Below are 27731 nucleotides of genomic sequence, written 5' to 3' on the forward strand. Positions count from 1 at the left end.
GCTACTTCCTGATTGGCCTGTTTTTGTCAGTGACTCTGGATAGAAGCACAGAAGAAAGTGCTCCAAATGTTTACACTGGTTTATTTGGTGGTAACAACAAGCTGATTTTTATTTCTTTTTCTGTGTGCTCTTCTACAGTTTCCAAATTCTCTACAACGAACATCTACTTCTTTCAATTCAAAAGACAAATGAGATAGTGCTTAAAAAGAAAGTCCTCCCCCATCCTTAAGACTGAGATCCGGATCAAATGTTGCCTCCTACAGGAAGTCTTCCTGGATCCCCAGCAAGGAATGGTGGCTCCCCTCGTAGTTCCAACCTCTTCTCTGCCAGGGCCACCAGGGGATGCACGCCTCCGTCTTCCCAGTACTGGGGCAGAGACAAATTTGCACTGCTATGCTCCACAGTTCTTGCCACAAGAGGGCTTTGAGAGAAGCTGGGGTCCATTTGAGGGGTGGGCTTGGCAGTGGTGACCAAGAGCAATGCAGCTTATAGAAAGGCCCAGAGGGACAGATAGACCTAGCCCAGCCCAGAATGTCTACACGAAGCCTGAGTCAAGAGCGGGCAAAGGCCCGTCCAGTAGAGAAAGGTTTATGGCAGGCACCCAGCCACTCTTGGGAGTCACAACCCAAAATCCAGCCCTGGAATCGGGGCCCTGCCCAGGGCTGAGTGGGGGGCTGGAGAGCGAGGGCTGGGGAGGCTGACGGAAGGCCCTGGGCTCAGAGGTAGAGGAGCTTCTGCTATGCTCCAGGAGGGGCTCCCCTCCTCCAGGGATCTGGCTCAAAGCTCTGCCCCAACCCCACGCGCCCTGAGTACCACTCTCAGGCTAAAATGACAGGAGCGCAGAGTGTCCTCATGGAGATCGCCAGAGACAGAGCAGCTAGGGCCGGGGGCCTAGGATGCTGCCAGGCCTCACAGGACCAGGACTCAACCTTGGGGCCCGTGGGCTCCCACCCACAGCCATGAAGGCTGGGCCCAGTGGCAGTGAGTTCAGCTGGGCCTGCGGCCCCCAGTCAGGACAGCAGGGTTACAGACCCTCTCCTGAGCCCCTATGAGCTGGACTGGGGCACCGAGCTGTCCGCAGGCCAATCTGGAAGGCCCACCTGGGAGTCTGGCTGCCGAGGGCAAAAGTCCCCTCCCCCCAGAGGAGCTTGGGCCTTCTCCCCGAGTCTCTGGCTGCCCCAGGTGTCAGGCTGGCTGTGGGGGTGGCAGGCGGGGGTGAGGCGAGGCCGCATCTCTGTTTCCTCACGCAGCTCCCGGCGGGTGGCGGCGGCCTAGATACGGCTGGACGAGGTGCTGCCCGAGCTGATGGGGAGCCTGGCGCTGTCTGAGCTGTTCTTCAGCGGGGAGGGCCCGCCCCGGGCCTGCAGCCGCATAGCCCAGTACCAGAGGAAGATGAAGAAGCCTGCGGGCAGTGATGGGATGCGGGGTTCAGTGGGCAGGGGGTGGTCCTGCCCCTTCCCCTCCTCCCTACCCAGGCTACCAGCATCCCTGTGACTGGGAGGGGACCCCACCATGCACCAGACACTGTGCAATGGCCTGAGCCCCATCTCATTTTATTCTCTCAAGTTCTCATGAGGTCAGGCCTACTCATTACTACTCTGTTTCACAAACAAGGAAACTGAGGCCCAGGGAGGTAACGGGCCTTGGTGGAGCCAGGAGTTAAACCCTGGTATGCAGACTCCAGAGTGCCTGTTTAAGCACCTCTGGGATAGAACAGAGGGGGATGTGTGTCTGTGTGTGTCTGTCTGTCCTTGGGTGGTGGGGGTGTGTAGAGGGGTGCAGGGAGAAGAACCCTGCTGGCATTAAGCCCCGCCCTTCATGATCCAGCCCTCTGCTCTGCTCCCCTCTGCCCCTCCAAATACCCTTTAGCCTCACTGCCCCTCACCGTTCTTCTATCCAATAGCCTAGCGCTAACCTCAGGACCTTTGCACTTGCTCCTCCCTCTGCCTGGCACACTCCTTCCTTAAACCAGGCCTCCTCAGCGTGTGCCACACACATGCACCCCCGGGTATCTGTTACAACGCAGATCTGATTCAGCAAGTCGGGGTGATCAGACACTATGCTTCTAGCAAGCTCCCCATGATGCTGAGGCCCACGGGCTAGGATCATACATGGAGTCACATGGCCCTTGATCTCTCCCTGGCTGGACCCTTCTGTTGTCTTCAAATGTCTCCCACAGAGACCTCCCTGGCCACCCTTCCCAAAGTCAGCCCAGCCCAGATTTTTCATCACATCTTCACTCGGACTGCCCTCCTCTCAGAGGGCTGCGTGCTTGCTTGTCACCCCCGGTCTTTCCCAAAGCTCCATGGAAGGAAGGCCCTCACCCAACCAGTTCACAAAGTTAACCCCAAGGCTTAACACAGCACCGACACAGAGCAGGTACTCAATAAAGGCTTGTCAACTATGGCCTGGGGAGGGCGGCACTTTACAGCTGGGAAGACCAAGGCCTAGAGAAGGGAAGCCTTTGATTTGAGTCCACATCCTCCCTGCCCTGGGCCCCATGTGTGGGCCCCGGGCCTGAGGGCCAAGGGGTGGGGCCTCCTCACGCCTACCTTGGAAGGAGGTGACGATGCTGAAGAAGTAGAGGACAACAAGCTGGAAGGTGCCCGAAGCGAAGGAGAAGAAGACCAAGGCCCAGGGCAGACCAAGGACCAGGCTGAGACCCAGCAGCGTCAGCACATGGGGCCACTTCTGGGCGTGCGGCCGCAGCCGCAGGATCTGCACCACCATGGTGCCCAGCATGGCCGTGTTGAACAGGAACACCAGGCTGAAGAGGCCCAGGTTGGTGACATGGTTGACCAGCGAGTCCCGGATCCAGCACCTGGGGGCAAGGGTTCAGTGCACAATGGCGGGGTTGGTGCCTCAGTGAGCCCGAGTGCCCGGAGACACCGCGGACTCCCGGGGGGACATGACTTTCCAGCTCTCCTCTGTGCCTTCGTCCTCTCCAGCCTATTCCCACTCATGCCAAGAAACCCAGGTGTGGTGCAAGGTCACCGGCGAGAGACGGGCAAATCTGGGCCTGTGCTCACCCTCCCTGACCCCCCAGCCACTGCCAGGCTGGCACCCCCAGCAGCCCCAGGGCCCAGGAGCCCCCCGGCCGGTGTGGCCTCAGCCCAGGCTTCTCTCTGGCCCCTGAACCACAACGCCCATGTTCCAGCCCTGCCACACTCAGCCACTCACATGGAAGGGTAGATGACACTTTCTGGGGTCCTCTGGACAGCCAGGATGATGGGGCCGTAGTTGTTCACATCCACAAGAGCCACCAACATCACCAGGAAGACAGGGAAGCCTGCAGGTCGCAAAGCATGGAGCTCAGCCTTCCACCCTCTGTGGCATGCCCCCTCCCCTGCCCCCCAGCAAGAGCTTCTCCCAGGCTTATACTCAGCTCCATCTGGGGTGGGTCCTCCATGATCAGACCCTCCTCTTCTCCCACTCCAGTTTGGGTTTGCCATAGGGAGCCCTATCTCCCCTGACTTTGCCCCTTCCACCATCCCAGGGGCCTGTGGGAGAAAGGGCCTGCATTTCCCTGCTGAGGGCAGGATGTCAGAAGGGGAGATGGGAGGCACAGACTGGGAGCGTGGGGGACAGCTGAAGGAGGGACTTCCAGAGTCTGCACTGGGCCTTGACCTTGTCCATGGGCTGGAGCTGGAGAGCTCTCAGAAAGGGTCACCCACCACCAAACACTGGGGTCTTGACACAGAGCTAACTCCGAAGGAATTTTATGTAAAACAATGGAGTGAGCCAAGAAAGGGCCAGATGAGAAACACAGAGGAGCAGCAAGTTGGGTGAGGGACATAGGGAGTTTGGAGGGTCGGTGCAACATCCAGAAGGACTTGCGGTGTGCCCCCTGGGCCTCCAGATCTGACTGAGAGGTCTGGGCCATGGGTAAATTGGGTGGTCTTGGCCAAGAACAAATGCCAAAGCTATGCGGAATCTGTTACATAAGCTTAAGAGGATCCACAGGCAGAGCCACCACCAGCCTGGGTGAATTAGGTAAGTGGAGGATTGGATGACAGCCCTTTGAGCAGTGCACAACCTGCACATCCATACACGATATCTCTGTCTGCAAACCCTCCTTTTAGAAGAGTGAGCCATGTGGAGAATATGTGTTTCTTGGAGCAGTGCTCACCACTTCATCTTCCTAAAGAGAACCTTAACCTAGCCAAGGTCAAGAACAACTGAGAATGGGTGGGTGAAGGAAACAGTGAGGGAACAATCAGAGAGGTAAGCAGAGAAGTGGAACCAGGTGCCTGTGTTTTACCAAGTAGGAGAGGCAGGTCTGGGGGCCCAACAGCGCCCTCTATCAACTTACCCCAGCCCATGATGCTCAGCTTGAGCAGGTAGCCAGGGACATAGGTGCCAAAGACCTCGACCACCAGTCGGTAGAGGTTATAGCCCTCGAGGCCCATCCAGCAGAGGCAGGCGAGCAGAGAGAAGTGCAGGAAGATGGCACTGGCACGGCAGCCAGCCTCGGAGCCCGTCAGGGCCACTGGCTCGCTCAGCAGGAAGCTCACGTCCAGCAGGAAGACGGCCAACAGCAGGTTCATGTGCACTTTGATGGTGTAATCTCGAGGCTTCCTCCTACACACGGGAGGTAGGGGGGTCACCTTGGTGGCCAGCTTGGGAAGGTGGCAGTCTTCCCAGGGTACACACACACATACACACACACTCTCTATCCCATCCCTATGGCTGCAGCCAGGTCATTCCCCACAGGTCCCTGTGCACCTACTGTGTGCCCAGCACCCACAGGCTCGGGCTCCCTGGGCACATTGAACAACAGATTTAGCCACAGAGAGAGCAAGCAGGACAAATCCAGCCACTATAGTCAACCAGATGCTCCCAGAGCTGGAAGGAAAAGACTTTGGATTTGTTGCTGTTTTTGGAGAATCCATGCCACCTGTGTTCTATGTCCTCCTGTCTATCTGCATAGTCCTGTGTCTGTAAGGCTGGCTGTGGGGGGAGGGGGGGACAGTATGTCTGTCTGTCAGCAGGTTTGCAAGTCCGTGAGCACATCCCAGCACCCCTCCCACCCCAGGACTCTACCTGATCCAGGGAGGCATGGCTGGCATTTCCTCCCTGGCTCCCCACCTGTGCACGGCCAGGCACCATCCACCACTTGTGCCACAGGGCATGACAGGGTAGCCATGCCCACCCACCCTTGCTGCCAGCTACTGCCTTGGGCTGCTCCCTCCCCCCCCCCCACAGTTCACTCATCTATTAAGTTTCTGAAGTGGGAGGACAGCCCCCCTCATTGGGTAAAGCCTCAGTCCCTAAGGTTCCCTGGCCCCATCCTTGGGCACTTTTGTGATCAAGGGGTAGGGCTGGGGGGCTTGGCCACTGCCTCCTGGCCTCCCCTGAGCCTGCCAGATGTCCCCTGTCACCACTCCAGCGCCACCAGGCGCACAGCTGCAGGCTCACATAACACAGTTACTTAGGTGCCCGCAAGCACACGACACCATCCCCCCTTCCTCGCACGTGCAGTATGTGAGCACGCTCTAGGTGCTCGCACCCCAGAATTTAGAGCGTCCCCCCTGCATGCAAACGGACCCAGGCCCAGGCTGCAGGTGGACCTCCACTTCAACCAAGCTCAGCGCTGACCATCCAGACCCGTCCATGCAGCCGGTATGAGGAGGGGTGAAGGCGATCCTTCCTCCACCAAAGCCTTCCCGCGGGCACCTTCTTCCTCAAGACACCCAAATGACAGAAGTGGAGTGACAAAATCTTCCATTGGGGGGGACAGGGTAGGCTTTGTCAAACTTGAATGCTCGTGGGGGCCAGGCCTTAAATCAGACACCGGACGTATGCCTGCCTCTGCCACTTCCTTGCTGTGTGGCCTCAGGCAAGTCCCTTACCCTCTCTGAGCGCTCTTTCACAGGGCCCTTGTGAGGACTGAACCGATTTCATGCATGTAAAGCACTTAGAACAGTAGGTAGCATGTGGGAAGCTCCAAGAAGATGTTCACCATGATTATAATTGTCAACATCCTGTTATTATGGGCCCCCAGGGGTGATCATATGATTCTTCCAAGGCAGAAATCTAGATTTTTATGTCACCTCTCCCTGTGTTCAGTGTTGGCAGATAATAAAGTTTGTAAGTATCATGTCATCCGAACACCACAGATCTGAGGAGACACAGCCCCCGGGGGCCGGCTGACTTTAGTTCCCAGGGCTCCTTCCTGCAACCACACACACATTTTGGGGTGAGTCAAGCCACTCCAGGGTGGGTCTCCATGGTTGTGGGGGCCCGGCTCAGGGGCCCAGAATGAAGTTTCTCCCTACCCCCGCCTTACCCCCACCCCTCCTCCAGGACCTACCTGGAGCAGAGGTAGGCGGCGATGGTGAGGACGCAGGCCAGAGCAGAGATGACACAGCCCACGTAGGAGACGAGAGTCAGATAGTGTTTGTGTACGGCATCAACCTCCACAGAGGCGACCTGGGTACACGAGACAGGCGGGGGCTGGCCTCAGTGTCCCCAGCTTGACACTGAGGGATTGCCCCAGGTGAAGGCCAACCTGAGCCCCCAGAGGGGGGCCTGGGGCATCTGTGAACCACCACTGCCCAGAGCTGAGCAGAGGCTGGTCGGTAAGTGCATTCTTCAGAAGGGGAGGAGGCCTACAGTTCTCACTGACTCCTCAAACAAGTCCTCCACCCACGACGGTCAAGAACCCTCCACTAGAGGGCGCCTGGGTGGCACAGTCGGTTAAGGGTCTGCCTTCAGCTCAGGTCATGATGTCTGGGTCCTGGGATCAAGTCCCATACGGGGCTCCCAGCTTAGCACGGAGCTGGCTTCTCCCTCTCCCTCTCCCCCCTCTCCGCCCATGCTTTCTCGCGCTCTCTCTCTCAAATAAATAAACAAAATCTTAAAAAAAAAAAAAAAAAAGGACCCTCCACTGGAGAATTCCTTTTCCAGCCTGGCACTCATTTTTTTTCTAGAACTCAACACCGGCGTGAGCGTCCCACACCCAGGGAGGTTTGGAAGACCACTTTGTTCCTCAGAAGCTGGGTCCCAAGATTCTGGGAGACTGAACCTAGGACACAAAGCTTCTGTGATCTTGGGGACACTGAAGTCCGTTGTGAGGCCCTCCACAATGGGCCTCAGTATCCCCTCGAGGGCTCTTTGGAAACGTACTTGTGCCTTCCCTCAGCCTGTGGAATCAGAATTCTAGGTTAGGGCCAGGAATCTGCATTTTTATCATGCACCCAGATTTGGGAATAAAGAGCAACAAAATCTTTAGTGACCAGCTCTCTTGCTTGCTAGCGGTGTGACCTTAGGTAAATTGCTTAAGCTCTCTGAGCCCCGGTTTCCCCATCTATAAAATAGGACAGCAGCAGGAGCGCCTCAGAGCTTGGTGTGGGGAACAAATGGCGTATTTGTGGAAGGTGGCTGGCGAAGCCAACCCAGGGTATGGCTGCAGGGCAGGAAGGGGACCACTCACCATCAGCACCGCAAAGTACGTCAGGTGGTTGCAGTGGCAGGATGTCTGCGTCTCTCTCCGGTTGGTCTCACACCCAGCATCACTCCAGCTCCCCAGGCTGCTCACTGAGGAAGGGTTCCATGATGCTCTGATCAAGCCCAGTCCCTCAGGACCCCACTGGACCCCCCCAAAATGCATAATTGTGTCACTCTTCTGAGTCTTTGATTCCCTTGGCAAATATCTAGTCTGCCATCATTCCTTCTTCAAAGTCCACTTTCTCCAGGAAGCCCTCCCTGATTAACCCCATCTCCCCCACTCTCCAGGACCCCCTTTCTCCTCCAGATATCCACCCAGCTCAGAGAACCCTCCACACTCACACGTTGGTTCTTCCACCCAGAATACACACTGGAGAGTCACGTTTTTCTGTAGGGACAAGAAAGGAGAGTGGACCCCATCACAGCCTGCTCCTTTCTGGGCCAAGCAGAGGAAGTCAGTGTCAGGCCACCACCCCGTGTGGACCTGACCGGCTGAGGTCCTCAGCCAGCTGATCATTTCGTTAAAGACAAGAGGCTCAGAAAGCAGGGCAGAAAAGACAAGCAGGGGCCCTTGTCTCCTGGGCGGGTTTGCCTGCACTCACCGGCTGTGGCTGATGCTGGAAGGTGAGCACCACGGGCTCCGAGAGGTTGGCTACTTTGGTGTTCTGCACGACAATACCCAAGACCTTCTCACCCAACACTTGACTGGAATTCTTGTCCTAGATACATGAGATGGGGGAGGAGAGGAAGGGTGTGAGGGCTAAAGGCTGAGAAGGCCCAGACACCCCCTGTTTCTCTAGACTCCTGTCTCTCTCCCACACATTGCTCTGAGATGCTGAGTCTCCCTCTGGCAACAATTCTTGCACATGTAGTCATTTACACTGTAGCGAAAACAACATAGTTTAGCATTCTCCTGGGGAGATTCGCACGTCACAGTTCCATTTCTGACCTTACAAGGAAAGGCTCCGACTTCTGGATGAGGGGGCTTGGCTCTATGCCTGCCTTCCACCTTCCCATCAGACAGAAACTGCTTGCCCTGGGGCTTCCCACCTGGAACAGAGCTTGACTGCTGAAGTCCACCAGGAGGAGTCTCTTTTCGGCCTCCCCTCTCCGGCCTTTGGTCTTCTGGAAGAGCGTGCCGGGCAGTAGCACAGAGTACTCTTGGATCTCGCTCTGTCCCTCCTGCAGACCAGAATCCCCGTGGGGCTCAGCCAGAGGTGGGCTCCCAGGCCTCTAACCACCCCCACCCCCAACACCTTCCAGGGTGCTGCCATCCCGAAGCCCACCTCCTCCTGGAAGCCTTCCTTTTCTTGGCTCCAGTGCTGGCTGGGAAGCCTGGTGGGTAGAGCCCAGGGTTCCGGGGGCAAACAGGCCCGGGAGACTGCTGTGCCATCTGGGCTACCCCGGGGTGGGGAGGATGGGGGCAGCGTGGTGGCTCCTGACTAACAGGCCCACGAGAGGGGCCGTCTCAAGACTGACGTGCACAGACAGGTGTTTTGGGGTCTTCTGTTCACACGGGGGGTACCATAGGAGCCTCTGATGCCGTTCACCCCACCCCAACCCCTCCCCATCCCTGTGCCAGGAAGGGTCCTGTGCTGCAGGACAGCCGCTCCCAGGGTATTCCCTGGGTGGGAGACCTTCCTTGTCAGCACAGATCTGGCTCCCAGAGGCCCCTGGGGAGGGGTGTGTTCATGCTTCCGTGTCTGCTTCCACCCCGGCCAGCCTGGCCCCTGACCCCTGACCTGGCGCCTGGAGTGGATGTGCAGGCCTTCGAGGCTGGCGGTGGGCTGCAGCTTCCACACTGTGGCGTTGACCAGATCCTCCTCGAAGGACAGCGTGTCCCCAGGGAACTTCACAGAGGTCAGCTTCGACTCCAGGCTCTGCAGCCTACTGGCAGGGGAGAAGGGGCGGGCAGGTTGATCCTGGCGGGCAGGGAGATTGAGCGAGACGAGACGGGGAATCTCGGCAGAGACACAGGAAAAGAGACAGACCGAGACAGGGGAAGGAGGGTCAGGGGGCAGCAGGGAGGGGACAGGAGAGAAAACAGCCCAGGACAGTGTTGGCTTGGGACAGAGAAGGCCTGTGGGTGAGTGGGGGGTGGGGTGAGAGGAAGCTGGAACGACAGAGCAAACAGGAAAGGGGGGCGATCCCGAGCACCAGGTTCCGGGCCCAGCTGTGCCTGGACTGACCCACTCTGTGGCCATGGAGCAGCCCTACCCATCTTTGGGCCTCAGTCTGTCAAGCTCTCAAATGGGCCCATCGGTTCTCCTTCTTTGGTGGGGAAGAGGGCTTGGATGGCTGTCTGGGGATGGCGATATTTGTTTTTACAAAGGTCAGGGGTTTGTCCTGCGGGGCTGGATTTTGATTCCTCCCTAGGAGGTGGAAAGACGAGGGGAACATTCCTGCCCCAGGAGAACTCTCCATCGTGCCTCCCACTCCAGGTCACTGCCCTGTCCACGTCCGGGTCTGGGGGCCACACTTACTGGCTGGCAGGAGTGGACGAGGGCCTCCTCGAGATCTTTCCAGGGTGCCTCAGAAGCTGGCTGAGCTGCTCGAGGTCCTTTTTCAGCTCGCACATGTCCACCGAGGCATTGTGGGAGGCCTTCTGGGGAGGATCTGGAACAGGGGACAGACAGAGGCTGTTAACCAGGAGCCAGATGCCGGCCACACCCGTCCTACTCCCATTTAACCCTCTGGTGACTGTGAAGGCCTCTCTCCTCAGTTTTACAGAGGCTGAAACTGAGCCTCCAAGACAGAGGTGAACCTCCCAAGGTCACCCAGAAGCCAGTCAGATGAGGGCTCTGCCACACGGGACCCTCCACCAACTCTAGCCCAAGCAAGGCCGGCTGGGACACACCTGCCCAGGTGCCCTTCTGTCTACACACCTGGAGCTGGGAGGGTCCACCCCAGGAGGGCTGTGAGGGTGAGGGGTTTCATGGGGCCTCTGGCTTCTGACACCCAGTCCCATCTTTCCACACTTTCTGCCCCCATCCTGGGAAGGCCTCATCTTCCTTCACCTGGACCTCCCCTGCAGTCTCTGGATGGGACTTCTCCCCTCTGCCTTCATCCCTACCTTTCCACAAACCTTCCTGAAGCACACCTTGGATCATACCCCTCCCCTCCTCAGACACCTTCAGTGGCTCCCCACTGCCTGGGAACAAAGCCCAAAGTCGTGACCGGTCACGCAGAACCAGTTCACTGCCCGGCCTCCCGGCCTTTGTCCAAGTTGCTCCTGCCCGGAAGTTGCCTTACTGTGGAAGGAGAAGGTGAAGCCGGCAGCACTGGGCAGACTGGTGTTCTGGGGGCTCCACCAGGAGGTGACAGAGGTGGCAAGCAGTGGGGGGCCTGGACCCAGGCTCTCCTTGTTGTGCCGGAAGCACAGGAGTCCAGAGGCTTGGTTACTCAGCAAGAAATTGCTCTTGCCATAGTGGAGCTGCAGAGTCCCCGTGTGGTGGTTCCAGTACAGGCAGAAGTGGTAGAGGCCCCTGGGCTCAGGGAAAAGCTGGGAGGCCGGGAGCACTGCCGGGAAGGGAGCGTGGATTGTGAGGGCTCCCTCTGAGTTCTTGATGGAGATGTGCAGCTCTGACGTCTGCTTATAATGGAGGCTGCTCTTCTGTGTCTGGTTCCTCTGGCCACAGAAACGGAAGTCTTCACGGGGGCCCCCACCACGGGTACCTGAGGAGATAAAGACAACAGATGGGACTCTGGGGCAGGGAGCAGCCAGGGGGCAGGAGAGGGGTTTAGGCCTTAGGCCCAGAATACTGGATCCCAGCACCTGAGATCGAACACGTTCCAAGGGCCTATACCTCAAAGATCTGCAAAAATTTGAATGTGCCCTACTCACAAATTACTAGCTTTGAATTACGACAAGAACTAAAAATTAATAATAATTTAAGGCAAAAAACATTTCAATAGCAATAAAGTACTTCATGATGTCATGTCTGCCATAGACTGTCGTGCAGGCTGTGCACTGCACAAGGATGCTCTGGCTGCAGAGCTGAGTGAGGCCAAAACCCAGTCCATGCTCCCCATCCCAAGCTGTGCACTGTGGGGCTGCATCCCCATAAAGAATGGATGCCTTTTTCTGCAAGATACCATACACTTGCTAAGCTGCGTCTAAAGTCCTGTGCCTGCACAAAGGCATTAGTGGATATGCTGGCAGCTGTCCTACAGATGGGGGCGCTATAATGTAAGTCACAACAGTCCAGAGGCATCCCTGAGATCGCCTACCTTGAACCAGGAAGAGCAGACCTAGCGAGAATAGCACTGTCTGCTGCAGCACTTGGGTGGCCATCTTCTTCCCCAAGGTCACCCTGAGAAGTCAGCGCCTGAAAGAGGCCAGAAGTGTTAGCTGGGGCCAAATCTGCAAGGTGGTTGGGCCAGCCCTGCAGAGGGGGAGGCCAGTGTATCTCGGGTGTGGGATGTGAGGTAGGGAAGCAAGTATGGAAACAGCCCGTGGGTCTCCCCAGAGCTGCCAGAAGCTGATCATCAAGGGGCAGTGGCCATCTAGAGCCCAGCTGAGTTCAAGTACTGGCTCCTCCTCACACTTGCTGTGTGACCCAGGGCAAATCACAGAAAATAAGGCAAATAATAGTACTTGCCTCTAGACCCAGCAATGCTGGGGTCATCTTGGCTAGAATCTGGTGGGCAAGGCACCAGCTGGAACCACCCCCACCATCCTGCCCCTCCTGGAAGAGGGTGGCTCTTCGGGTTGCCCTCCAGCAACCTCACCATCATCATCCCCAAGACCCAGCTCAGAGAACACCTCCTTCCTGAAGCCCTCCCCAACTCCCTCTATAGTCAGTCCTGGCCTCCTTTGCTTCCCACCACGGGCCAGGGCCACCTCTGTCCCCCAGGCAGTGCAGGATGGTTCATTCCCTCCTCAGCTAGCGAGGCAGCTCCTGGTCCATCTCTCCGGACAGGGCTTAGTGCACGGGGGTTGCTGGACAAAGGCTGAGCAGTTGGACCGGTGAATGAAATGAAGGATCAGCGCTCCCGCAGCGCCCCCTGCAGGGAACGGTGGAGAAGGGTGCTTCCTGTCCTGACCACTAGGGAGAGCCGGTTCCCAGCCACCCCCAACTCCTCCCCCCAACCACAGCAGGAAAAAGGCAGAGGTGTGTTCCCATCTGATAGGGAGACACTGTCAGTGTAGCGGACGTGGGGGGAAGTCTGGTTTCCCCCTCCCGGTCCCATCCCAGTGTCGAGTGGGCACTTCTGGCCCCCCCACGGCCTCCATTAGCTGAACACCAGTTTGCCAGCCTGTGCTCTCCCACCACACCCCTGTATCTTATTCATTGTCACTTCAACCCTGTGAAGTTGGCTCTCCTGTTGGCACCTTTCCCAAACAGGGAATCGGAAGCCCAAGGGGTTAAATGATCTGCCCAAGATTATTCCAGGGACCAGGGCTTTCCCTGCCTGGTCAGGACTGTGGTACCTGGCAGGCAACTGCATGCCCACCCCTTGGAGAGAGTGGTCACGGCCAGCTGACCCCATGACTGAATGAGGCGCCGACACCCATGCAGCCTTCTTCAGTTCACAGGGAACTGCGTGTGGCTGTGGCAATACGTGCCATCATCTGCCACAAGCCAGGTAAAGGGAAGTTGGAGACCTGGGGACTGCACGAGCAGTCTCTGTTTAGAGGAAGCCAAAGGGGGCTTCCAGGAAGAGGTGGCTTTTAGACAGAATATTGGACGGTAGCATTAAAGGGATGGGGGATCCAGGCAGGAGCTCATTGTCTCTTTCCTTGAACTAACTTGACCCCCTGAAGCTAGAGCCAGTCTCCTATGTCCCACCATGCATAACGGAAGCCCAGTTTCCAGACCCATGTCAGTCCAGTCATTGGTCAGCTTGGCTCATCAGCTTGCCTCTGTGGCGTCACATGACCCCTTAGAAGAAGCCTTTGAAAGTGTTTTAGGGAACGGTCCCTGTCACCCAGGTTGCAATTTTAAGGTTTCACTCTATGTCCTCTCTGAGCATTTTGGTCCCTTTTGTAACCACGTCCTGTCACCTCAGACCAACGGGAGGAAACCCAGCCTCTGGAGACAGAGACATAGCCCTCCTGGACCCTCTTCTTTTCCACTCCTCCTGCCAGTCCCTGCTGCTAGCTACCTCTGATCCCTCATCCAAATGTCACCTCCTCCAGGCAGCCCCCTTCTCTACAACCATTGCTCTACCCTTAGGAACTTGTAGCTGACAGATCACTTATGGACTATTCCAAATTCTCCATTTTATAGTATCTGGATTCAAGGCCCAGAGAGGACCAATGGCTTCCTGACATCACACGGCAAGTAAGGATGCAGCTGGCCAAAACTCCATGTGCCTCTGTGGCCCCCTGGCCTTCAAAGTAAGCTACCCCTGGTGGTAAACAAGGGCCCTGGACAGGGCAGAGTCAACCATTTTTGCAACAACCCTCCTGGATTGAGCTTTGAGAGCAGAAAGGCTGAGACAAAGAAGTGACCTTCCAGTCACCGGAGGGGCACAAGCGAGGTGACGTGAAGTCCCGCGAAGGGGATTCCAACACAGACGACCAACCGCATGACTCTGACCCTTGCAGGCTCATCTCCATTCTACCCTGGATGTTTCAACAGCCACTCCAAGGTGGATCACTTTGTCCCCAAGGGCATTCTTGGGATTTGAGGGGAAGGGTCTGCCTGGCTTCCTTTAACCCGCTCTTAGGCCGTGGAGTGGACTCTGGAGCCAGACTGCCTGCGTTCAACTCCAACTTCTGCTTGCTAGCTGTGTGTCCTTGGGCTAGTTCCTCACCCTCTCTGGCCTCACTTGCCACATCTGTACATGAAGTGATACTTGTAAAGGACTTAGAACACGGCCACGCATGTGGTCGGTGCCCTAGGTGTCAACTAAATATCTCTGTGTACTTTCTGACCGGCTTATGCCTGCCCCTAAGTCAACCCCCCCAGGGACTGTCACAGGGTCCTACTCCCTCCCCTCCCACTCTCCGGGCCCCCTGCCTTGTGGTCCTGGCCAGCTCAGCCTCCAGAGCACCTTGACGGGAAATTCTTAGAGCATGAAACTTCCCTTCCGGGAGCACAATGGGAAGCTTGGAACCCCACCCAGAAAACCTCTATCCTTGCAGCCCTGAGGTGAGGCTGCTCAGGACCCTCTGAGGGGCAGGAGAGCAGGGCAGGGGACAAAGAGAAGATCCTAGCCCTTACTGGGAAGGGGGAGGGCACTGCCCGGCTAGTCTGCTTGGCACCTTCCCAGCCCATTTCACACCTCAGAGAACCCTGCCCTCTCTCGTTGCACCCTCTTCCTTTCCTCCATCCCCTGCCTATGGTTGGGGGGTAGGGGGAGGGAAGGTTGGCCACCCCCAAACCCATACACACAACCCCCCCCCACAGCCAACTCAGTGCAGTCAACATCCCTGATGGGGATCACACTCTCCCAGCACCTCCAACAGGGCTACAGAATGCCCTGGGTACCACCCCAGGAACCCCCCACGTGGCTCAGCCAAGGAGGGAGGGGTCCTGCGCTCTGGAGGCTGAACCCCAGAAGCAGGAGCCAGGGGCCCATACGTGGACCTCGACACAGACTACAGGGCAGAATCCTGTCCCTTGTCTCTGAGCCTCAGACTATCAGAGCAGAACAGGCCTCGGCTGTCTAAGACCCTTAAAACCAACCATCAAAGCGCAGGCAAGATCAGACCTCACACAGCACTGGGCCAGGGCCAGGGTGCCGCTGAGAGGGGGACTCTAACAGCAGCACCCTGATAATCCCAGTAGGAGCATCACATGAAATCTCCAGAGCCACTCTGTGAGGCTGGTCTCACTGGTCTGTCATTTTACGGACAAGGAAACTGAGGCTAGGGAAGGGTTAGCCGATCCAAGATAACCCCAGAAGGAGCCAAGACACAGACCTGCATCTCGCCCTAGAGAACCCCTGGCAGAGGTCCTAGATATACATGCTCCCCCCACTTTGGGAGGTCCCCCAAAGAAAAGGAGCTAAGAAAGAGGGGGCAGCCAAGACCACAGGCAGATGCCGACAACTCCAGCCTGAGAGAGAGGGTCTGAGGGCCAAGTCCCCCAGGAGAGATTCCCCTCCCACACCCCCTTGCTGGAGCAGCTGCCCTTGACTTCAGGCCTTCCGTAAACACACACAGGGAACAGAACGGTCCAGCCCAGCTTAACACAATGAAGGCCACCATCCCAAGGTCCTCAGGACACAGGCAGAGCAGAGGGTGGCCAGGTCTTGTCTAAGCCCACACTCCCCCACCCACCTCCAGTACTGGCTGGGCCCAGGAGAAGGAGCTCGGGCTCCCGTCAGACCCAGCCCTGCCCATCCTCATGGTCAGGGAGGGAACCCTGGGCAGGGGACCTGTGGCTCACTTTCTCCCCGCAGAGGCCTGAGTCACTTCCTCTGCCATCCGTGTCGAGCCACGAGTCACCACGGGCCCAGTCCAGGCTCCTGGAAAACCCATTTCCTCTGAGGACGGAGGTGGAAGTTGAGTGGACAGGACCTGGTCTGGTCGGCTTGGGGTTAACCCTTTGCAACCAGGCACCTCTCCAACATACTTAGTAGGCTGATGCCCAGACCCACCCCACCACCACAACTGCTCTTCTAGAAGTTCGTATCAGAGGTGCCCAACCTTGACCGTGGGTCAGAACCATGCCAGGGAGCTCACTAAAGTGCAGATTCCCCAGCCTCACACGCTGAAGATCAGAGGCAGCAGGTTTGGGGCGGGGCTCGGAGTCCGGCTTTAACAAGCGTCCCATTGATGGACACTCCTAGGGCTTGGAACCACGGGGTTCCAAGCCTGGGATAACAGTAGCTCTGTTTTCCAGAGAATGTCAGAGATGAGGGGGGCCCAGGTCTGGATCACTCAGCTGCTGAATGGCATGGCCTGGACTGGGGGTGCATCTCCACCCTGGCAAGGACATGGCAAGCCCCTCAATGGTTCGCTTGGTGCTTAGCTGGGTGCAGGCAACCTGGAAGGAGCTTCCCGAAGGACAGAAGGGGGGTGGAAAGGGAGCCCTGGAGTGGGTTTTCGGGTGTGAGCCTGATCTTGTCTTCCTCGAGGGTGGGACAGAAGGGAGAGGACCCAGCTCAGGTGTCCTACTCCAGCCTCCATCTCTGACTGCTCTCCAGCGGCAGAGGCAGGGGCAACACCGAGCTGCAGGCTACCTCCTTGAGCCCAGGGGCAGAGGGCTCAGGAAAGAAGGACATGACCCAGGACAGAGACAAGGAAAGGGGTGGGTGAGCGGAAAGCCGTGAGAATGTAAGCCCGCACGTGAGTGTGGGTGTGTGTGCACACATGTGTGTACAGTTCTGCAGGGGAGCAAGGGGAAAGCAGAAGGCGGCTGGGAATGGGGGCAGGTTAGCTTTGCGGGGGAGGAACAGAGGGCTGCTCAGACCTCAAAGGGCAGCCAGGGAAGACAGTTAGAAAAGAACAGAGCACAGGGCTGGCAGGTGCTTCCTCCGTGGGGGGTGGGGCGGGGGGTCGAGAAGACCCTCCGCTGGCATTTTTCTGATTTATTTGAGAAAAGTAAACCTTACTTAGAAACACCAGCTCTCCAACAAATCAATGGAGGGGCCCACATCAGACCTGGGTGGGACCCAGGGCCATGCCCCATCCTAGACCAGCACCCACCCCCCACCCTCAGCAGCGCCCACTCCCTCTCCTCCCTCTGCTCCCATTCTCCAGTGGGGTGGCCAAGCTCAGGCTGGGTGTCCACCTCGGCTAGAGGTTCCCCCCGGCAGGGTGTTCTGGGCTGGCTGGGGGAAGCGGAGTGACTTCAGTTTTCAGGAATTCTTCTACAATAAAGGAGAATAAAAATTAAGCTGCCTGTCTGCCCCCAGAGGCTGGCAGATGCCAAGGCTGTGCCCACGCACTGCCTGGGGGTGAGTCTCACATTCTTGCACCGGACTTGCTGGAGGGCCGTCCCTGCCCGCGTGGCCCCACCTCCCCGCGGTTCTGGTCTGGCCAAGTCCGTGGGCAACGACTCCCTCTGTGTACCCAGATGAGCCCTGGCCCAGTGGGAAGACCAAGGAAGGGAGGAAGCAGAGAGCTGTCTGCTAGGATGGGAGGAAAGGGTCTGTCGGTGTGCAAGGACCTTGAGTCCTCCCCAAGAGCCTTATCCAGAGCCACCCACCCTGAAGCCTGCTTTATCTAGCACCAGAACATTCACTTAAGGGACCTCAGAGAGGCCAACGTGTAGTCACGCAAGCAGACGTGAGCCCAGCTTGGGTGTTCCTGCCTCTAAGCCTTTCCACACACTGGTCCTCCTCCCTGGGATGTCAGCCTTAGGATGTTTCCGATGCCCTGGGCCTCGGGCCTCCACACCCCACCCCGTGGCCTCTGTACTCCACCGCACAGTGCCTGGCCAGACCCCACTTGGTGAGGAGGCGGGGGAGGGGGCAGGGTCTGTCCAGCACAGCGGGAAGGACCCTGGAATCCAAGGAGGGGGATTTAGCAAGTGCTAAATCCATTTACCAAGTGCTCAGTTTGTGCTGGTGTGGAGCAAAGCACTTTGCACAAATTACCATTCAGTCCTCATCATGAGTCCAGGGAGCAAAGACTACTATGACCCAAATGAAAATTTAAAGTTTAAAGAAAATGAAATTAAAGTCCAGAGAGTCTAGGTGAGGCCCAAGATCACACAGCAACTAGCCAAGCCAGAACTCAAACCCAAGGCCACCCAACCTCAAGGCCATGCTTTTTGTCATGGTGGTCTCCAGAGTCCTATCCCTTCTCTGGGACTGTCTCCTCATCCTTACCACGTGGTAACTTGCCAAAGCACTTTCCAAGAAGCAATAGTTCCCAAGTTAGAGAAATAATGCAGGCCCTGCTTGGTCTTGTGTATTAGCATGTCAAAGGCTCTGATGAGTCCTGCAGAAAGAAAATCCACAGAGCTTGGTTGGGCTTAGTTTCCCAGCCCACTGTGATGGCACATCTTTTTTAGCATGGGCACCTGTTATCAACATGAGAAGGTAGCTCTCAATAATCTTGCGGCCACACAAGATAAGAAACCCGTCAGCACCCTCCCTCCCGGGCTCCAGCCCCTCCCTTTCCCTCAGAGGCCATTAGCTACCAGGAGATGGGCTGCAGGAGCCATTTAGACTGTGATGTTCCCCCAGGCAACTCATCATCATCCTTGACACTTCCAGGCGAGAGGTCCCCCGGGAGCCTGGGGAATGTGCAGCCCCATCCCACCTCCCTCCTGTGGGCAGCAGCAGTTCTTGGGGAAAGGGGCACTGCCAGCCCTGTCCCCCGCCTGGCCCTTCCATTAAAGTCAGCTATAGCCAGCTGGGCCCTCAGCCTCTCCTCAAGCAGCTGGGACACTTAGAAGACTGGAATTGAGAGAGAGAGGGAGGGAGAGAAGGGCAGAGAAAGAGAAAGAAAGAAGCAGTATGAGCATGCCAGAGCTTTTAGAAGCCAAGAATCAAAGCCTCTTAGAATTCGAGAATGGATTACAGGGACTTGGAACCTAAAAAGAGAAGAGATCAGAAAGGTTCCCAGATCTGGCCAAGGCTGGGTTTGGACTCAGGCGCCAGGGTTTTTCAGGAGAAGTTCGGGAAACCTGGTGCCAGCCCCATGCTCCTGGCACAGTGTGAGGTCTGCCCCCCCAAGTCTCCCCACAGAAGTCCCCCTAGGAAGCCGCTGAGGCTGAGCTCCAGGACACCAGGACACACACCAGTCAGCACCTGCCTAGAGAATGCAGGCGCCCAGAGCGGGGGTGGCAGGCGCTAAGTGTGCTGGGTCCAGAACTAACTGCAGCCAAGTGGCCCCGGGTACTTTTGGCCAGCCCATCCCATCTCTGATCCCTGTCCCCATCTGTCTTCTCCATGGGCTGGGGCTCTGGATGCTTCCAGGGGAGGCCAGGGCTTGTGGCCCAGGTGGCAGCCAGGAGCAAAGAAGGTGTTTGGCCATCTCCTCTTCCTGGCCAGACTCTCTTCCCTCTCAAACCACAGGCAGACCTCAGCTGGCTGGCTGCAGTGTCCCTTCCCCATCTGTGTTCCCACACTGCCCAAGGCCAGGCCTACAAGGTCCGCCCAGTTAGCATCCTGCTGGGGCTGCAGATCAGCTACTCTGGGCCTGGCACAGCGCCTGTCTTTGGAGTATAGGACCCTAGTATTCCCAAGGCCAGCCACGAGCCCTCTCTTTCTTTCCTCCTCCTCCGTGTCCCAGATCCCTGGCTGAGAGGTGCACAGGACACATGGCCAGGTGTCCACCCCCAAGAAAGCTAGGGGCCTGGGAAGGCAGTGGAGGCACAGGCCAGGATCCCACCCATGGTGTCCTCCATCACTATTCGCACCCCCTCACCCCCACCCCCGGCAGTGTGCTCACCCCCTCCAGCAACACAGCTAACATTGATTAAAGCTCTTGGAAAATGCAAGACTCGAGTCTAAGCTCTTTACACAAAGGAACACAATCATCCTCCCCCAAACCTTAAGAGACATGTGCCGTTATACCCATTTAAAACAAATAAGGAAACTGAGTCCCCGGAAGGTGGCACTACCTGCCCAGGACTGCCCAGCCAGCGAGGGGAGGCCACGAGATGCTGCCCCAGGGCCTGGCTCCAGAACGGATACTCTTGGCTTTGTGGCCCTTGGCTCTGCGGCCCGTTTACCCTTAACCTTACCTGACTGTTAGAAAGCCTTCTCTTTCAAACTCGCAGGAAAGGTGTTTGCAGATGTGTCTCCTTGGGGTTCCAAACACCCCTCCCCTGAGGGCCCAGGGGACCCCCATGTTGGGGATGCAGCCTTCCAACAGCCCTCAGAGGCTTATCTGTATTCATTGAGGGGACAGCCCAGAGCCAGAGTGTGGCTGAGGAGAGTGGCGGGAGCCCTTACACCCCAACCACTTCCTCCCTGTGACTGCTGTCTGACTCCCCCTCCGCATAGCCTCTGGGCCTCCAGAGGGTCCCTGCTGCCACCTAGCTCCGCCCCCACCCCATCCATCAGCTACCCTAGCAGTGTGGGGAGAAAGGGGAGATGGGGAAGAGGGATGGAGGGAGAAAAGAAAGAGAGGGGGGAGGGGAGGGAGGTGGGAAGGAGCAGGGGAAGGGGAGGCAAAGGAGGGGAGGAAGAAGAAGGGAAAAGGGAAGAGGGGGTGAGGGAACAGGGAAGCAGCACCAGGAATGAGAGGGACGGAGGGGAGAAGGGAGGAGGGGACATTGTACCTGGGCTCCTCCTTTGTGGCATCGAGTGGACTGTAAGTACATAAAGAGCGTGAACCGAGTGAGCAGAGGGCTGCAGCCTTCTGGGCGGGTGGGTGGCTTTCTGGGGAGGAGAACTTTGAAGCTCAGCCACCCCAGCCCCTGCCCCCTCGCTGGAGCTTCAGACAAAGCGGGCAGCCAGGGAAGAAGGGCTGCGAGCCCCAGCCACCAGCCTGGGAGAAGGGGCGCAGGTGACAGCAGCCCCTGGCAACCGTTGCCCTGGCAACCGTTGGCAGCTGCAGGAATGGGACTACGTCACCGCCCGGCTCCGACCCAGCAGAGCACAGACGCCCTAACTTGTCCGGGACCTAAGTCTTCTGACTCAAACACTGGCCCGACCAGGAGGGAGCCGGCAGGAGGAAGGGCAGGGTGGAGGACGGTGGGTTACAGGTCACGGAGAGCGCCACCGGACCCCTGCCTGAGTTTGTCAACATTGACTTTAAACCAAATCCTTTGGGGAAGCGGCAGGGGCTACCCTTGTGACCAGAGATGCCTATTAGCAGCTGCTTTTGCCCCTGGAGGCTGCCAGGCTGTGGCCTTGACCTCTTCCCAGGCTGGACATCCTTCCAAACCTCATCACTGGCTGTCACAAGTGCCGAACGTGCACCATACTTCTCTAGAAGCCTTTTTAGGTTGCCATAGCCCACCAGGAATCTTCCTTCTGAGTTATCCTTAGGGCTGGGGGGTTCCCCCTGGCTTCCTTCCAGAGAGTTCCCTGAGGGCCAAGAGTGGGTCAGACCCTCCTTTCTGTGCTGCACACTGAGTACCAGGGCGGGAAGGGAAGAGAACACAAAGCTTCTGAAACCCCTTCTATGTGCTCGGTACTACACTAGGCATTTTGGAGATCTCTTTCTACAGCTCTCCAAGGTTAGCTCCATGGAAGCTATCTTCCAGATAAGAAAACAGAGGCTCAGGGAAGTGATGTGACTTGCTCAAGGCCATCCAGCTGGTAGGGAGGGATGGGAACCTCTAACCAAGATCTCTTCTGAGACACGAAGACATCAGACCAAATGTGGATCTGACGCTTGACAAATCCAGCCCCCACCAAGTGCACATCCAAACTTTATTTGATCACCTCCAGTGACAGGGAGCTCACTTCCTCCCAAGATGGCATATCACTTTGACCTCTAAAAAGTCCTTCATAGCCACCGAGTCCAAGAGGAAAGGGCATCGAAGACAGGGTGGCCTCCACATGCCAGACAGGGCAGGGAAGAGAACCAGGGGCAGACGTGTCTGCCGGGGCTCCAGACCAGCATCAGACCAGGAGACAGGGTGGTGCTGCTCAGGAGGCTAACAGGCTAGGGTCTCAGCCAAGCAGCTATGAACACTTTCCCAGAACAAGCGGGGAACCCCCTTGGCAATCACACTCAGAGGGGCCGGAGGGGGTTTTGCGATGGTTTCTGGCAGAGACCACGGGAAAGGCAGCAAGGATTGGGGCTGGGGGGATGCTGTGCCCATGTACCCGCACACCTCCCCTCCCATCCCCCAACCCCCACCCGTGGACCAGAGCCAGCAGGCAGCTTCAGTCAGGAGGCAGCTATTGTCTTGCTGCTAGCCCAGAGCTGAGTCCCATTCAGGCACTATTTTTGGCCCCCCCGGAGGAAGAGGAAAAGAAAGCAAAGAAAGGAGTTGCTGTTCTCAGTGGAACCTTCTCCCGGAAAGGATTCCTGGGCCTGCTGGGCCAGAGAAGGCAGGCACTGTTGAATCAAAAGCTTCTATGCTTAAAAAGAGCTGGCAGGGGGCTGCAGTTCAGGGGAGCCAGGCACAGATGGGGCACCCCTGGCCTTTACACACACGTGGGACTCACTAACTGCAGGGACACTCAGAGAAACAGAGGCACATCGCACGTCCCACCCAACATCGCAGAGCACTTGTAATGACAAAAATACTTACGATAGCTCATAGGTCATGGCTGCCCAGAGCCAAGTCTCTGCCAAAGACATTGACAATGCTCACAACACTGCGGACCAGAGGGGAGTGTGGAAAAAAAATGATGAGGCTCATTTTACCAACCAGACCGCTGAGGCTCAGGGAGCAGCATGACTGCCCAAATCACAAGCTAGCGGCCCCACACACCACCACTACCACCGGCCCCTGTCCTCCCCCACCCACCAGGCATTCACCCACTCCAGCACACCAGCCTTCTTTCTATCCTCAGACACATCTCAGGGCCTTTGCCCTTCAACATAGCACATCTTTCTTGGACCCATTCCCTGAATGATTTCTTCTTAGTCCTGATTTTGAGTATCACCTCCCCCAAGAAGCCATCCATGATTACATAGCCAAAATTATCCTCCCCATCGTCACACTCATCCATGCCACCGTATCTTCTTAATTTTACAGCACTTAACGCTGTCTGAGATGACCCTTAGTTTGCTTACTTGTTTTCCATTTCTCAACACTTACTGTCTGGTTCACCACTTGAATCTCCTGTACTAGTGTTAGCCTCGGCCCGCAGTAGATGCTGCATGACTGCTGGTTAAATACACGAATGAATGAGACAGAGCTGGGATTCTAAGCCAGGTCAGGCCAGCTCCGAGCCAATTCCTGATGCTATACTTCTGTTCCAGAAGTGCCACTGGGGCGGGGGTTCCAGGATCAAGCCATCCCGACTCCCCAACCTCTGACTGGCTCAGGGGCATAAGCATCTCTGCCAAGTGCTTGATCAGAGAGGGAGTCCCAAGACTGTGCACAGCTTAAGAGTAGGAATAGGACCTAAAATGCCAGCTTTGCATTTCCTCCAATACACAGCTGCCTGGTAAAGGCTCTGAAAAGTCCTGCAGTGAAGAAGCCTGGGAGCCCAAGCCTTTCCTAAATTACTAAGACCACGAAGAGACTTTCAAAGTTGCTAGATTAGGTGATGTCTGAGATCCCATCTGAATTTGTGATCACTGAACCTTGGGTTCTCTCTGGACTCAAAGGCAGTTATTACCCCAGGTCCCTTGACAGCCTACTCCTATGGCCCAGGGCTAAGAGGGGACCCAGGAAGGAATCTGCCACGAAGGTGGGTCCCATTCCCATCGGTGCAAGTGCTAAACTTCCATCTGGACTCCTGTAGCCTCCCCCAAGGTGGGGCAGGGAGGGGAAACTGTACATTTCTGTGGCCAGGGAAAATCCTGGGGTCTAGGACCCTGGCGGTGGGCGTATCCCAAGGGCCAGCATGCAGAGACTTACAAGGCAGCAGGGAAGGAAAACACAGGGGAGCACAGATCATATGAAGTATACCTAATATCCCATAATGCGTGTGCCTGCCCACTCTATGAGGGGGACACTATTATGCCCATTTCACAGCCGAGAAAACCGAGGCTCAGCCATGGGAGAAGCTGCTTGCCCAGGGCTACATGGCTGGTAACTGGACCTCAATCCAGTTCCGTACACTCCTTTGTTTGCACTGTACCCCCTGCTCTGCATGGACCACCCCCACCCCCACCTGGGACTCTCCAGGACACGGAACGGAAACATGAGTCTCTCTAGGGGGTTGGATAGGCAGCTCCACGAGGCTGTGCTGCACCCAAAACCTCACAGCCCAGGAACAGGGGCTGAGCCCCTTCATCCCTACACCCATGGGGTCTGCGAGCACTTCTACCCCTCCTGGACAGAAGTTACTGAGGCTTCCAGTTCTGTGGAGAGAGAACCTGAGAGCAGGAGCTAAGGTGGGGACCCCCGGACGTGCTGGCACTTGCTGCAGGATCTCCGTGGGGGAGCACCGGTTGTCCTCCCAACGACAGCCAGTGACGGGCACTGCTCCCCGGTCTGCCCCACCCCCATGCCTGGCCAGGCACCAGAACCTGGGAATCCCTGGCTCCCAGCCTGGAGAGCAGACCCCGCTCATCTGGTCTGGGCTGTGTGCCTAGGTGGCAGAGCCCGAGAGAGGGTGGCAGGTGCGCCCACAGACGCAGGATAAATACAGCTTTAAGGAAACTGGGTGAGGACTCCTTCCGGGCCTGCCCCCTGTCCACGGCTCTCCTGAGGCCCTGTCTCATGCAGGTGTGTGGGAGGGGGAAACGCCACGGGGTCAGGAACACCCCTACCCAGGTAATGCGCCCATTGGATAGGGAGAACAGGGCAACAGCCCATTGGATAGGGAGAGCAAGGGGCAACATCAGCTCCCTGATGACTTGGGGTGGGTCCCTTCTGGACCCCTCCCTCCCACCCTCCAGACTCACTCCCGCCCCATCCCTGTGCGCCTTCCACCCAGCCCACCGGATGATTGGGAGGCCAGCGGGAGCCTCCCAAAGATGCCACTGGATGGCGCTACTGGTGGGAGTCTGGGCACAGTGACAGGCAAGGCTCTGGAGCCCCACCTGCCCCCAGACATGACCTGATGCCATCTGGACGACCCGCGGGCTGGCTACTTAGGGACTTAATGCCTGGGGACAATGTGGGACTTGGGCACCTCTCCCACTCAGGGCCAGAAAAGCGCGGGGCTGGAAGGAGCCGTGAAGAACCCCCCCTGCTGCTCCAGTTCCCTCTACAATTCCCTGCCGAATTTAAATACTTACAGGGATGGGAAGCTCACTACCTCAAGTGGAAGCAGCCATCTGTGGGGCCAGGGGCAAGGGTCCAGGCTTGTGCTCAGGTCCCCTCCACCACCGACTGTCCAGGGAGCGTGAGACCTGCTTCCTTGTCTATGAAATGTAGATAAGGATTCAAATCTCCACAGGCCAGCAGTACCCAAGACTGGATAAGGGTCTTCACAGGCAGTGAAACTCTATGTACCAGAAGGGGTGGGTGTTTATGAGTCTCTCCAAGGGTTTGGCACATGGCCAGATGGTGGCACAGCCAGAGGAGCAATGGGCAGAGGGCACCAGGCCAAACATGACTCAGTTGCTCCCACTAGCCCCCCTGGGGTTCGGCCCTCACATTTGTCACCATGAAGACAGGTGGGTCTAGGCAGTTGGCCCCCCTGCCACAGGGTCAGAGACCTAAGGAGCTAATCACAGAGACCCCCTGAGAGCTATACTTGTCCAGGGACCCAGAGGGGGCCAGCCACCTAGTGCAGGCGAGGGGTGGAGAAGCCAAGGAAACAGCCCAGCGAAGGAGTAACCGTAGAGTGCTGCCCAACGAAACAAGCCCAACTTGGACCCAGGCCTCCCCTGCAGGCCCAGGACAATGGCCAAGTGGTCAGGCCTGGGGTCAGAGAGAGGAGCAGGAGGGAGCCCCATTCTTGAAGAACACATGCCTACAGACCAAGATCCCATTGGATGGGAGTGTCCAAGGGCCCCCACGGGCTCTGGAGGCCTGGTGACTTTCCAATGACATCATGGGAGCACAAGGCTGGATAAGCTCACTGTAGCTTCCTGAGATCTTGGTGGTGGCCAGATCAGTGGCAATGACAATATCACTTACGGTGTGCCAAGCATGACACTCAGCACTTAAAATACAGTGGCTCACTTCACCTTCTCAAGGGACCATTACCAGCCTCATTTTAAAGACGAGGGAAACAAGGCACAGAGAGGCCAATACACCTGTCCGAGTTTACACAGCTGACGGAACCGGGGCAGAACCAGGCAGCCCCAGAGCCCACCGTGTTGGGCTGCTTCTCCCAGGAGCACAGCTGAGCTGGGCGATGGAGGAGCAAAGTTCTGGGACAGCTCTGCGTGGGGTTCTACTGCCCATGGGGGCCTCAGGGGGGATGCCATCTCAGCTCATCCCCCACAGGCCTCAGAGAGAGATCAGGAACTGAGATGTCTTCGTCCCCATTTTACAACCTAAGTAATGAGGCTTTGAGAGACTGAGCTGCTTATTCAGGTTGCTTTTCCAGGATTTGAACCTAGATCTAACTCGGCCACCACATGACCTTGAAGACAAGGGTTCAGCCGGGTTTAGGGACGACCTCTCAAAGCGGCTCAATGAGCTGAGTACACGCATCCCACCCCCGGGCGGTTCCAGAGCCATCCCAGCAACCACCCTGCCCGAGGATGGGACTCTTGGCTCTGTGTATTGTAGGGACACTGAGGTCCAGGTAGGTGACAACCTTGGGCCCCTGTGGCCCTCTGCTTACCCCTGTGGGTCTTGAAGGACAAGGCAGGGGTTTCTGGGAGAGGGAAGGCAGAGGCCTGAGGACAGGGCAGAGAGACTTGAGAGGCAGTTTGAGAGTCTCTCCTTGTTGCTTATCTGGAGTTCACTGAAGCAGCCCCAATCAGGGGGAAACCAGGCTGGAGCCATTAGCTGCAGACTGGCTAGCCTTGCAGGGACTGGGCGCGGGGCTGGCTCCCACAGCAAGGCCCCCGCCTCCACCCCAGGCCACCTCCCTGTAGCCTAGAGCCCATTCCACTGATGCCTAGAAGCTCTGCCCGCTTCTCGGGGGCTCAGCCTTTATCTCTGCCTGCCTGGGAACAGCCACGGGTACCACAAACTGTCTGAACCTGAGCCTGCGGTCCCTCAGGAACCCGACACCCAACCCACCAACCTTCCCACCAGGCGGGAGGGGGCAGGCCAGGTCCTGCCAGAGCCCAGGTGGCCGCAGCTCTCCCAGGGGGGGAGGCAGGATGAAGCCCCACCCCCAAGCCTGGGTTGTTGCTAGTTGTCCCTGGGTTACTTGCTTTTTCCAGATGAGGACCCTGAGGCGGATGCCCCAGGTCACACCACCAGAGAAGAATCAGGACTCTCCCCAGGCAGACCGGCCTCGCTCTCTCCCCCTCCATGGGTCCCGGCACCACAGCAGAGTGAGGGCTCAGCAGGGGCGGGGCTGGGCTCCTGACAAGGGCACGGGCTCTCTAGCACCCAGCGCAGAGCCCAGCCCAGCCCAGGAGCCCCGTCCCAACTGAGGGGGCCAGGGCAGCACGGTGGGCAAGATCGCAGACTCTGGAGCCCCAAAGACAAGCAGTTCCTCGTGGGTAAGCCTCCCGTGCCTCAGTGTCCTCGTCTCTCAAGGGGACAGTCAGGAGCACCAGCCTGGCAGGAACAAAGGCGTGTACAAAGCGCAGAGTCCAGCGCCCAGCAGGGTCTCCAGCAGGGAGCTCCACGATGTTCTAGCTCAGGCCAAGCCCCCGGGAACCAGGGAGAATTGGGGACCTCAGGGGCCCGGGGGTGGGTGCCTTGGCCCATCTGGTCCAGGGCAGACTGGCTCCGGGCGGGGGTCAGAAATTGTGTGTCCCGAGCTCCTCC

The 27731-nt window shown here is 57.5% G+C and overlaps 1 protein-coding gene across 10 annotated transcripts in view; it reads right to left on the minus strand.

The window, feature by feature from the left end:
* Positions 1-61: 61 nt before the first annotated feature.
* Positions 62-27731, minus strand: part of ADGRG1 (adhesion G protein-coupled receptor G1) — a 44124-nt gene continuing 16454 nt past the window's right edge. For 4 of the 10 annotated variants that reach the window (XM_045987195.1, XM_045987190.1, XM_045987191.1 and 1 more), the window contains exons 2-14: positions 11680-11777; positions 10702-11124; positions 9933-10065; positions 9192-9339; positions 8500-8631; positions 8052-8168; positions 7792-7837; positions 7436-7539; positions 6314-6432; positions 4313-4581; positions 3181-3289; positions 2553-2821; positions 62-1402 (exon numbers count right to left, since the gene is read on the minus strand). In XM_045987195.1, coding sequence (XP_045843151.1) covers positions 1272-1402; positions 2553-2821; positions 3181-3289; positions 4313-4581; positions 6314-6432; positions 7436-7539; positions 7792-7837; positions 8052-8168; positions 8500-8631; positions 9192-9339; positions 9933-10065; positions 10702-11124; positions 11680-11743 — 2064 coding nt within the window. In that variant the 5' untranslated portion in view covers positions 11744-11777 and the 3' untranslated portion in view covers positions 62-1271. Of the gene's footprint in view, positions 1403-2552; positions 2822-3180; positions 3290-4312; positions 4582-6313; positions 6433-7435; positions 7540-7791; positions 7838-8051; positions 8169-8499; positions 8632-9191; positions 9340-9932; positions 10066-10701; positions 11125-11679; positions 11778-18180; positions 18293-20045; positions 20166-20585; positions 20686-22514; positions 22582-27731 lie in introns of those variants that run through there. The other 6 variants (XM_045987192.1, XM_045987193.1, XM_045987197.1 and 3 more) reach the window with 5 other exon arrangements.

This window comes from Meles meles, chromosome 19, assembly GCF_922984935.1.
Source record: "Meles meles chromosome 19, mMelMel3.1 paternal haplotype, whole genome shotgun sequence".
Classification (NCBI taxonomy): domain Eukaryota; kingdom Metazoa; phylum Chordata; class Mammalia; order Carnivora; family Mustelidae; genus Meles; species Meles meles.